The 12,427-nt window shown below is 49.0% G+C and overlaps 2 protein-coding genes across 2 annotated transcripts in view; one reads left to right on the top strand and one right to left on the bottom strand.

The window, feature by feature from the left end:
* Nucleotides 1-3,716: 3,716 nt before the first annotated feature.
* Nucleotides 3,717-9,225, bottom strand: ZNF132 (zinc finger protein 132). Its single transcript, XM_019711577.3, is given in 7 exon segments — nt 3,717-5,262; nt 5,264-5,401; nt 5,403-6,045; nt 7,454-7,506; nt 7,508-7,611; nt 7,726-7,841; nt 9,094-9,225. Coding segments are annotated over 7 exon segments (2,214 nt in total). The 5' UTR covers nt 9,146-9,225; the 3' UTR covers nt 3,717-4,154.
* A 747-nt stretch (nt 9,226-9,972) lies between these two features.
* LOC109434534 (uncharacterized) overlaps nt 9,973-12,427 on the top strand; it is a 41,408-nt gene continuing 38,953 nt past the window's right edge. Inside the window, exon 1 of the mRNA XM_088800431.1 lies at nt 9,973-10,110. The gene's annotated coding sequence lies outside the window, so the exon portion shown is untranslated. The remainder of the gene's footprint in view (nt 10,111-12,427) is intronic.

Genomic DNA, 12,427 nt, shown 5'->3' with positions numbered 1-12,427 from the left:
CCCATGTTGGTCCTCTTTTCTCCTGAGTGGTTTAGGTGTGGATATTACCTGGCTCTGGCCATGAGTAGCTGAGCAGTGTCTACTGGGGGCTTCCAGGGAAGGTTAACTATTTTCAAGGACGTGTTGATGCTACACTTGGTACCTGTTGTGTATTTCTCCGACCCTGGAACTGTCTCACACTGCTCTGGGATGCACAGCAATAAAGGCTTTGTTATTTAAGCCACCTTTAACCTTGGGGGTTCTGATCCCTGTGTGAGGGGATAGAGAAAAAATTGGGCTCCTGAATAGAGGGAAAGTCTTCTGTGGGATTCCCTAACTTTTGTCTGCCTCAGTGGGAACAGCAGGATGGCAGAGAACAGCCCCAGTCAAGGTGGGCCTAATCTGCATTGGGGTCTGAGACTTCCAGGGAGAGACTGAAGGGCTCTGTGGGTGAATCGTGTACCCTGGACGTCAGGTTTATTTCTGGTTCCCAGGTCACCTTAAGAATGGGAGAGTTGGTATAAGATCCTCCATGTGTCTAGGGACAATGTGAGCTGGGGCCCTTGTTCCCAGGGGATGTTCCTCAACCTCCAGCATTGGTCAAAGTCAGCTCAGAAGCTATGTTCTGAAATTTGGAACATGGAGGTGAGTTCTGGATTGAACGTAAGACCCACAGGGGCCTGTTGGAAAGCAAGTGGGCAAAGAAACACTGAATGGAGTGATAAGGACTGGGGAATCTGTTGTGCTACTGTGTTTCCCCAAAAATAAGACCTAACCGGAAAATAAGCCGTAGCATGATTTTTCAGGATGCTCGTAATATAAAATAAGCCCTAATGCGTCTTTTGGAGCAAGAATTAATGTAAGACCCGGTCTTATTTTCAGGGAAATATAATAGGGCTTATTTTATATTATGAGCATCCTGAAAAATCATGCTAGGGCTAATTTTCTGGTTAGGTCTTATTTTTTGGGAAACATGGTAGAGGTCAGAGCTGATTCTAAAGAGGCAAGATAACTTACAGGTCTTCTGGATTCTGCTCATCTTCCTGGGCTTGTTTACCTCATGGCTGTCACCCTGGGACTGAGAAAGAAGATCCTGTGGCCCTGGGGCGTGGCCATACTTCCTGGTGTCTGCACACCATGGCATTCACTGTTTTTGCTGCCACTGTCCCCGGGCTCAAGGGAGAGAAGTGGCTGAATCAACATGTGGATTGGCATCTGGTTCATGGGGCCTTTTGATTTTAAAAAATGTTGGAAACTCTTTTTTCTAAAAAGTAAATAAAATGTCAGTTCAGCAAAATTGGTATGTTTGGCTGTAGCTGTGTCCCTGGTCCTGAAACTGCTTCCTGTCAAGAGAATGTCAGTGGAAGGTGTGATTAGAGAACCGGCGACCCTGGACTTGAAGGGCTCTGGGCCACAGTGCTCAGCCAGTGCCACGTTTTGGGGCTGGAAACCACTGCTGCCTCCTCTAATTGGGGTGGTTCCTCGTTCACCCTCCTGAAGGCAGGTGGGGTGCTGACCACACAGGGTGGAACCACAGGAACACTTGCAATTGGATCTTCAGCCAATCTGCTGTTTCCCTCCAGCACCGTGAAGTTTAATGCCTACCTCCAGGTCTGCTCGGGCCCTCCTCCCTGGCAGTGATAACTGCCTCCAACATAGGGCTCTGTGTGTGGGCAGACTTAGAGTCAGCTCTCAGATCTCCAAGCAAATGGGGGTCTGTAGATATTGGGTATTACAGCTCAACCCTCCATGCCCTGTATGGGTGGCCTTGGCTAGACCTCAGGATGGCTCCTAGCATGTGGGTGAGATCCTCTACACTTGCCCTGAACCAGTCTTCTGGTCTCCTGCTGGGGGTCTGTACACAGCCAATGTGTTGGGGAGCAGACGGAGGGTAAAATTTTCCTGGAGATGCTGGGACATCTGGAACAAAGCCTGGTGGCTCTGACCCTTTGACCTGCTCAGGGTACCAGTTTGGGCTGGATTCACTCATTCTATCACTTTAGCCCAAACCTCCCATGGCAAGCCAGCGCCAGCAGCCAGCCCATGGTTGCAGGCGCTGTCTTGGTTGCCCCAAGATTGTCCTCTCTCCAGCCAGTGGTGGCTCTCCTCTGGAATCCACCAGAAGTTCCTGGCTCCTGGACAGTGTTTTGTGCCCTCCCATCCTTCCTGAATCTCCTAGTAACACCGTTTCAACCACTATGCTATGATATCCCCTCTTCATGAGGCTTCTCACTCATTGTCCCATTTAGAGTTACTTTCTCCCTCTCTCTGTCCTCCATGCCTTGACGTCAGGCCAGACATCAACCCTCTGCTACCGGTTTGTCCTCATGGACATGAAATCAAGAGACACATTTGTGTTTTTTGAAGACTTAGCAACATAAACATACCAGGGCCCAAGGCTTCAGTGATATTGGGGGCTAGTGACACCATGTTTCTTGCCTTTTAAAGTTCATCTACAGGGCGGACGGGTGGCTCAGTTGGTGAGAGCACAAGCTCTGGGCAACAGGGCTCCCAGTTCGATTCCCACATGGGCCAGCAAGCTGCGCCCTCAGCAACTAGAATGATGACGAGCTGCAGCTGGACGCATGCTGTCAACCACAAGGTTGCTGGTTCAACCCCCACAAGGGATGGTGGGCTGCTGCACCCCCTGCAACTAAGATTGAACACAGCACCTTGGGCTGAGCTCCCGGGTGGCTGGATGGCTCAATTGGTTGGAGCATGTGTTCTCAACTACAAGGTTTCCAGTTCGACTCCCACAAGGAATTGGGAACATTTTCAATTTAATACCATCCCTGCAACTAACAACTCCATCCAAGTCAAGTTGGCGACTGGACTTGGAGCTGAGCTGCACCCTCCACAACTAAGATTGAAAGGACAACAACTTCACTAGGATGGAGCTGATGGGTCCTGGGAAAAAAACACAATTCCCCAATGAAAAGTCCTGGAAATACACACTGTTCCCCTTCCCCAATAAAATCTTAAAAAAAAAAAAAAAGTTAATCTACAGAGGCAAAGTGCTTATTTCACTGTGGTATGTGACAGCAGGGCAGTGTCAATTTATTTTCTCACAGTCAACGAATAATTTAGTGACAGTTATGAACAAACATGCATGTCTTCATAGTAATTAGAGAGCAGGACTGAAATTCTGAACATCCTTAGTTTGATACCTGGTCTTATAAGACTGCCAACACCATTTTTGCTTTGAGGAAGCCCGTGAGAGGGACCTTCCTCATCTCTTAGTGTCTCAGTCTGTTCTAGCTGCTGAAATAAAATAACACAGACTGAGCAGTTTTAGAGGCTGGAAGTTCAGGATCCAGGTGTTGGCCAATTTCAATCCCGGTTTCTTGATGAGAACTCTCTTCCTGGCTTGTAGATGGCCGTTTTTTGTTTTTTTGTTTTTTGTTTTTTGCTGTCCTCACAAGGTGGGGAGAAAGGATGCTCTGGGATCTCTTCATTTCTTATAAGGACACTAATCCCATCACAGTCCCTACCCTCATGACCTCACCTGAACCTTGGTTATTACTGTCATATATGGGGCTGGGACTTTTGACATATGAATTTGGGGGCATGCAAGCATCCAGTCTATAACATCATATAAGGAAGCAAACTAATTCTTTGTGACTCTGGTACATAAAGAACTTAAGTCTTCACAGTGACAGGACACGATGTCAGTTTTATAAAATAAAACAAATTGGTGACAGTTGTGAATATTAACACCAGAAGAACAACACTGGAACTATTGGGAACATTTTCAATTTAATACCATCCATCCATGAGGAACATGCATCTTCCCAAGAAGACCAAACTGGACATCCCTCAAGGGCCTTCAACCAGTATGGGTTCAGTTCATTCCCTAACCCTGTCAGAGGCAATGGAAATGAAGCCATTCTAATGGGGCAAGGACAATCTTGATTCCCTCCAGAAAACCGGAAGGAAGGCACAGGGAGCCTTCTCCATGCATATGCAGATAACTGCTACAAATATTTGGATCCAGGCAGTCTGGAAAGAGGATTATGCTCCGACAGGGAGACAACTCTGCCCAGGTTCCTGGGCTGCTCAGACAGGCGTTTTCACATCAGTGGTACATGCAGGTAATTTCTCTATGGGAATTCTGGGGCATGAAGTTTTGACTTGGCTGAAGATTTTCTCACAATGCTATTTCCATAAGGCTCCACTCAGATATGAATCCTTTTATGCTGAGTAAGGTTGCAGAGGCGGCTGAAGATTTTCCCACAGTGGCCACACTCATAAGTCCTTTCTCTGGTGTGAACTATCTGGTGTCGCACAAGGGTGGACCTTTCACTAAAAGCTTTCCCACACTGGCTGCACTTGTAAGGCCTTTCTTGTGTGTGAATTCTGTGGTGACGAACCAGGTGAGAGTTATTGCTGAAGGCTCTTCCGCACTCACTGCACTCATAAGGCCTTTCTCCAGTGTGAACTCTCCAGTGATAAATGAGGCTGGACTTTCGGCTAAAGAATTTCCCACACTCACTGCACTCATAAGGCCTTTCTCCAGTGTGAACCTTCTGGTGTTTAATGAGAATGGAGTTTTGGCTAAAGAATTTCCCACATTCATTGCACTCATAAGGCCTTTCCCTTGTGTGAATTCTCCAGTGCTCAATGAGACTGGAACTGTGAGCAAAGGATTTTCCACACTCACTGCAGTCATAAGGCCTTTCTCCGGTGTGACTCCTCCAGTGTTGAATTAGGCTGGAGCTGCGGCTGAAGGCTTTCCCACACTCACTGCACTCATAAGGCTTTTGTCCAGTGTGAACTTTCTGGTGCTGAATGAGGGTGGTGCTGTTGCTGAAGGATTTCCCACATTCACTGCACACAAAAGGCCGTTCTCCAGTGTGAACTTTCTGATGTTGCAAGAGGTGGGAGCTTTGGCTGAAGTCTCTCCCACACTCACTACATCCAAAAGGTCGTTCTCCAGTGTGAACTTTCTGGTGCTGTATGAGGGTGGAGCTATTGCTGAAGGATTTCCCACATTCGCTGCATTCAAAAGGCCGTTCTCCAGTGTGAACTCTCCAGTGCTGAATGAGAGCAGAGCTGTGGCTGAAGGCTTTACCACATTGAGTGCATTCATATGGTGTTACTTGGGTGTGAACTTTCTGATGTCGAAGGAAATTGGAGCTTTGGCTGAAGGCTCTTCCACATTTGCTGCACTGAAAAGGCCTTTCTCCAGTGTGAACTTTCTCATGTCGAGTGAGGTGTGACCTGTTATTGAAGGTTTTCCCACACTCACTGCACTCGTAAAGCCTTTCTCCTGTGTGAACTCTGATGATGAACAAGTGTGATTTTGTGGCTGAAAGTTTTCCCACAGTTGCTACACTCATAGTATTTTACTCCACTGTGAAATTTCTTGTGCTTCCTCAGTTTAGATGCGTGACTAAAGGCCTTCCCACACTCCTTACACACGAGATGCTTCTCCAGTGTGAAACTTTTGGTAATTATCAAGGGTTGATTTCTCCTCTAAGAAATTTCCAATTATTGGACATCTAAACAGTATCTCTTCAGAGTGCATTTTCAGGTGGTTTAGGAGGGCGGAGCTCTTCTGGAAGTCTGTGCCACAGTCACTGCACTTGAGGAGCTGCACAGGATGGGAACTGTGTGGGAAGGCCCCCCTGCACTCTGTGCTTCTATGTGGCTTCCCACCGCTGTCGATGGCCGAGTGCCAGAGGAGGTCATGGCTGTCTGAGACATCCTTACTACCTTGCCTGCAAGTGAAGGGCTTCTCTGACAGACAGACTACAGTACTCTTCACAAACGCATCCCCGTCCTTGTTCCGTCTGAAGGGGTTGTCTCTACTGTGCTCCTTCTGGTACTGGGGAAGGCTTGCACTAAACCCAGATTCTCTTCTACATGTGTAGGGGGTCTCCTCAGGATGTGCTCCTTGCTGCCCATCTAGGTGCAAAATGTCTTTCAGGAATGGGCCACATGTGTCACAGATATCAGTCTTCTGGGTGAAAGAATGTGCACTGGGGATCCTGATCTGTGACACCCCTTCTACAGAAGCATTCTGCTTGGAACAGGCCTCCTCATCTTCCACTCCATGCCAACAACCTGAAAGCAGAGAAATTTACAGTTAATGGAGTGTCCCATTTGATGGAAAGGTGACTTCATTAGAAATGTGTAACTGACATATAGGAATGGCTCCAAGGGATTACTGACAGGCCAAGGGGGCCAGAATAAGAATGAAGGGCCTGCTGTGCAGGACAGTGCACAGCCAAACCACAGAACAGAGACCTCACCAGAGGCAAGGACTGCTATGGGCAAAGGACTTGAATGAACATTCCTCAAAAAAAAAAGATACACAGTTGGCTAATAAACATATGCAAAGATGTTCAACATCATTAGTGATTAGAAAAATGCAAATCCAAACCTGAGTGAGTTACCACTTCACACCCACTAGGGTAACTGTAGGAAAAAAAGACAATAATAAGTGTTGATGAAGTAGGAAATTGGAATGTTCACACTCTGCAGTGGGAATATAAAATGGTGCTGCCAGTTTGGAAAACAGTTTGGCAATTGCACTCCTATGTACCACCCAAGAGAAATGAAAATATAGCCACACAAAAACCTGCATGTGAATGTTCATAGCAGCATTTTTTATAATAGCCAAAAAGTGAAAACAAGCCAAATGCCCATCAACTGATGAATGCTTAAACAAACTGTAGTATTTCCCTAGAATGGAATATTTTTCAGCCATAAAAAGGAATGAAGGACTGATATGAGCTAGAACATGGATGAACCTCAAAAACACTACGCTAAGTGAAAGCCAGTCACAGGAAAACATATATTGTGTAAATCCACTTATATGAAATGTCCAGAATAAGCAAATCTATATATAATCAAAAAGGAGGCTGCCCGTCACTGGGGGGAAAGGGATGAGGGAAGATGGGGAATGACTGCTAATGGGTACAAAGTTTCCCTTCACGTGATGAAAATGTTCTAAAATTACGTTTTGATATTTATACAACTATACAAACATACTTATTTTTGTTTTTTAAGATTTTCAGTTTACAGTTATTACAATGATAAAATTTGGTTTGCTTTAATTTCAGGTTATTCTTTTTCATTTTTCCTCTGATAGTGTAGATAAAACATACACTTTAAAAGGGTGAACTTTATGGTTTATCTCAATAAAGCTGTTTTTTAAAAAGTCTCGGGGGAGGGGTAGGACCTGGGTATGGCCCCAAATTGGGTCAAGCTCAGTGGGATCCGTTAGGCCAACTAGAGATGCCTGAATCCGAACCTCTGCTCCCACAATGCCCCTGGGCATCAACTATTAGGATTGCTCATGAGGCTGCTCAGAGACAAAGCCTGGTCCCAGTACCCACAGCACCTATAACAGGAAACCTAGGAAAGAAGCAGCATCCATGGTCTGGCTTTGGGACAAACAGAACTTTCTATGGGAAAAAGCCTGGGCAGAAGTTGGTTACCACAGTGGAGCAGGGCATAAGGACCTTACCAAGAGAGGTCATGAGCTCAAAGTTCTCCAGCATCACATCGTGGTACAGGTGCATCAAGGAGGCCCCACTCCTCCTTGGAGAAGTACACGGCCACATCCTCAAAAGTCACTGGGCTCTGCAATGATGGGAGAGCTGAGTCAGGGTGCCAATAGATGAGCTGAAAAACAAAGAAACAAAATAGTCAAATGGACTCGTCCAGGCCCTTAACCTGTGACTACATTTACCACTGGCATCTCCTTGTAACCCCTCAGTCCATCTTCCCCTTCCCCACCTGCAACTGATCCTCCTTCTCAGGCCCCCACTTCAGAGGAGGTAACAGGTTCTGGCACCATTGGTCTCTCTCTCCCCTTGTAGTCCCACTGATAACTGCTTCCAGGTCACTCCAACCTAGAGGAACAAAAGGCAGGTGGGCATGCTTTCTGAGCTCTGGACTGGCATGCAGCCCCCCTCCCCTCACTGGCCAATTTCCAGATATGAGAAAATTGGGGCTATTCTTTCTCCCTTAAGCCTCTAGTACGAGGGCCCATTAGTTCACATTCCCTAACCTTGTACACATTATGCTTTCGACCATACCATCCTCCTATTTCCACCGACCCACACCCCTTGACCACACCACAGGCATCTCCCTAGAGTCCCCACATCCCACTATGCACATGGCATACCTGAGAAAGACAACCAGGATCCAATACTGAACTTGACCTGCCCCAGGATTCCCACCATCCCCACTGCCAGAGACAGTCATCACCCCTCTAGTTAATGCCTCCCCTCCTTGCCCAGCTGTTTCAACATTCAGCTCCCTGGAACCATTAGTATATCTTAAACACCCCTGGTTCTCTTCCACCTCTGCACTTGTACATATTGTCCCCTGCCCAGTCAGAGCTGTCCTCCCTCTTCCTAATACACAAATCCCAGACCCATGGGCCCCCAACCTTGGCTTGGGGACTCAGCTTGGCCTGACTCTTTCCCTGCTACTCCACCAGACGGACAAAATCCCCAGGCCCCAAAAACCTGATGAGCTGTAGAAAGGTAAACCAATCTAATCTCAGGCCTCACTGTCATCCTACCTCTGTTGCTTCTATTCTTCATTTTGTAAAAATTCCAGGTCTACTCTCTGCTCAGAGGCTTGGTCACCATCCTGAACCCAAGCCACAGCTGCACACAGTGTCCACACCCAAGCCTCCACTCCTTGGATGTCTCCAGCCTGGACATGTCATAAAGCACACTTGTTACCTCAATTTGGCAGTCTCTGGGACATCTCAAATACAATATGGTCAAAACTCAACGCTTTATCTTCCCTGTGAAATTTCCTCACACCAACTTCCACATCTGAAAAACCTATCAGCGTCAACCCTGATATCTCTCTGCTCCACATAAGGAAATCTAGTCCACCCTCTTTAAACTTATATGCACCTCCAAGCAATTTGCACATGCTGGTCCTTGTGCCTGGACACTCTTCCAGACCTTTTCCCATGGGATTCCAGAAACGTGAACCCCACCATATAACCTCTGGCCTGGACTCAGGATGCTAGGGGAAAGTAATGATCAAGGCCCCGGATTCATGTGTAGGCGGAGGTCCAGAACACAACCAGTTCCTAAACCGGGGATCCCGCGGGTGAGGGTCTGAGGCACCTCCACTCACCTGTGGCGAGTCCATCAGCGACGGCCAGCCTGGCCGAAACCTGCGGGCTCATCCGAACCCCACATACCACTGGACTGGGCGGCCGCAGGCTGACAGTCGCACTCAAGACGAAGACACAAAGCGTCGGTTCCACATCCGGGAAAACCGAGACTCAGGAAGGATGAATCATTAACTGCGAGTGAAAGCGCGTGCAAATGTGCGGCGAAAGTCCCGGAACTTCCCTGCTTCCTTCTCCTCGGGTTCCAGCGGCCCGCCTGTGCAGCGACCCACCGGGAGAAAAAAGAACACAGCAATGGCGACGACGGAAGTCCCGTCTAGTCCGCTGCTTCCCCCACGGAAACGCTCCACTCGTAGCCTGATTGGCTCAAGGCCCGCAGCGGACTATGACACTTTCCTTGAGTCAATCGCGGCTTGATCGTTGCCTAGGTGACCAACAGGGAGGCACCTCTCATCGCTGCTCACGATACACGAACTACATTACCCAGAAAGCCCCTCACCGTGCGTTGCAACAGTGCTGACCAATGAGAGCTCAGAAGAGGGGCATTTCTGGGCGGACCGCACGTACTGTGGTCAATGATAGCCTAGGGGTGGATGTTTTGGAAACCGCCACGCAGGCTGGAGTGGGACTTCCAGTGTCGGACCATTGTTTGGCGTCTCCCTATTATGTCCTTACAGGGCTGACGCACCAGATTGCCGGGCTGTGGGCGGCGCCCGAGAGGCTTCCCGGGAGCGGAGAAGGCGCGAGAGACTGGAGGTCCCGCCTCTGTTCCCTGTAACCCAGCGATTGTCATGCCTCCGCGAGCCCTCGTGTCCCGAGCCGTAGCGGGGCGGCCCCGGGCCCTCTGGCCGCACCAGACTGGGGTGTCCGCCAGGGCCTCCGCCAAAGCTCGTACGTGTCCTCAGTGTGGTGTGCGCTTTACCGAGCGGGAGACGGAGGCACAACAGTCACCCGTCCGGATCCAGCATATGGCTGGACTGCGAACGTGACCAGTGAGCTGATCGACTAGGCACAGACAGGTGAGGAAGTGTCTCCTGGCCCCTACCCAGCTGCACTCCAACCCCCGTGTCCTAAGTTCCCCACTGAGTCTCAGGCGTCGGCGTTCAGGACCGTGGAGCGTTCACAGGTAGGGGTCTCCATTTCAGAATCCAGCATGGTAAGATGTAGGGGATACAGGCAGGTCTGCACGTGCAATAAATGGCTCGCCGTGAGACCCAGAGCGTTTGGAAAAGTCCTCGTGTCCCCACTGCAGGGAACCAAGGGGGTGAGGAGAGGAGTCCTGCCTCTGTTGGCGGGCTGAGTAGAAAATTTTGAATAGAAGAAGGATGACCATGATCTAGGGTAGGATTTTGCAAGTATCCCAATGGATAGTGAGTGAACACACTACACTGGTGGGAGAGGGGTTGCAGAGGGGCTGAGAATAAGGAGATTCATGAGGATGCTGCTGCAATATTCTTCAAGACGGTTATAATGGTGGCCTGTCTGGAATAGTAGTAGCAGGAGAAGTGAGAAATTACGATTCCGGATCGATTTTCAGATGGAGTCGATGGGGTTTCCTGCTGTACTTGGGGAGTGAATGTAATTGAGGGATGAAGGGCCATCCCACATGTTTAGGAAGAATGAAGATGGAGGTTGGCAGGAGGAGAATGTTTTGGGGAAGATTAGCAGTTGGATTTTATAGGTATAGAGTCTGAATTGTCTGGAGACCTCTGAGTGGAGGTGACACATACGCCGGTGAACACACAGGGAGTTCCTGTTTGGCTACCGGGTGTCGAGGTTTCAGTGCACTGGTGGCTGGGACTTAGAGAAGGGGCTGAGAATGGGATTTTGGAAGGCGAGTCGTAGGCTGTGATTACAGATGGGCCATGAAGTGAGTGTGGGGTGTCCAGTTTAAGGACCAGTGACTGAGTGGAAGAGGTGGGTGCAAAAAGAGAAGCACTGTCCCAAGACCAGTAGATCTTGGAAAAGTGCACATGCAGGAAGAGGGCCAATGCTCTCAGATACCTCAGAGGTCAGGGTTTGGGAGACATAATGGGAGGTGGCTGGTAGGACAGAGACTGGGGTCCCAGGTCCCGTGCCCAGTGCTTAGATCACATCTATCTGCTCCACGACCTGGTGTTGTAGGAACCAGTGACCTTCCAGGACAAGGTCATATTCCTCTTTCAGAAAAAGGGGAGCTCATTAGTGAAGTCCAGTGCGGCTCCTACTGTGACATGATTCTGCCCTCACCAGGTCAGGCTGCTGTGCTCCCTGTGGGAGGTGCTGTTGGCCCTGGAGCTGGCCCATCTCCTGCTACCTCTTTTCCGAGACTGCTATATAAACAACCCCAACACCTTTTGCCTTGGCTTCTTGACAACCGTGGTCCAGGGTCAAAAGTATCATAACCCAAGTAGCAGATCACATCCAGCTCAATGATTTTCTAGCCAGGTAACCCAGACAGGGTCTGTGGCTTTTCTGTCCCCTCTATCACACTTCTTCAGTCCAGCAGAAATTTTCTGCCAGCTACCCCTTGTCAGCCCCCATATGGCATCATGGGCACTGACATGACCATTGATTATGAGGCCACTGAGCTTTTCCAGTGAGATCTTCCCTGGCTGTTCATTTTGTGAGGTTCAGTTCTCCCAGAGGCATACATGATCCTTACCCACCTTGGTCTGTCATGGGGTGAATCACCCTATCCTGGGGCTGACCTCTCACAAACCACTTGATCTCCTATAAGAATTACTTCCTCCACCCCAGTGTGGTCACCCAACTTGAATACTGCAAGGAGTCCTGGCTGGTGGACATGGCAGCTCGAATCAGTCCATGACCAGAGAGGCCCACAGAGCACCAGTCCTGGTGAGTGCAAGGCTGGTGTGGGAGGGCCTGGTCTCTGATCTTGTATCTGACCTGTGACCTCTGTTCCCTTAGTATCAAAGTGAATAGCCATGCCTCTTTTCTGTCTTTCTGACCCCTTCTAACACTTCATCCTACTACCCCCTGACTCCTGTTCCCTAGCTGACTCCTCTCTGTCATCTGCCTCACAGCTTTTCTCCTTCTCCCCTCTATGGCTAGGTCCTCCACCACTGGCATGTCCTCTCCTTAACATGTGCTGAGCTGATACTTATCTTTATATAGTTCTTTAAACCTGCTCCTTTGTTTGGTAAGCTCTGGCATAACCAGGGAAATACTAAGATTCCGATAAGCTGGCGGTGTGTACAGAGCCCTGGTGGGGAGAGCAGAAGGCAGGTTCAAGACACCACCCATGCACTGCAGGCAGCCATAGCCACACAGGTACAAGGAGCTGTGCTTCTGAATATCCATGTCTACCCTGAGGCCCCAAGTTTCACTTGGACT

Source organism: Rhinolophus sinicus, chromosome 8, assembly GCF_057876585.1.
Source record: "Rhinolophus sinicus isolate RSI-liver-muscle chromosome 8, RSI-T2T, whole genome shotgun sequence".
NCBI lineage: Eukaryota > Metazoa > Chordata > Mammalia > Chiroptera > Rhinolophidae > Rhinolophus > Rhinolophus sinicus.
Note: the sequence above shows the minus strand (reverse complement) of the source record. Positions and strands in the feature narration are given on the sequence as shown.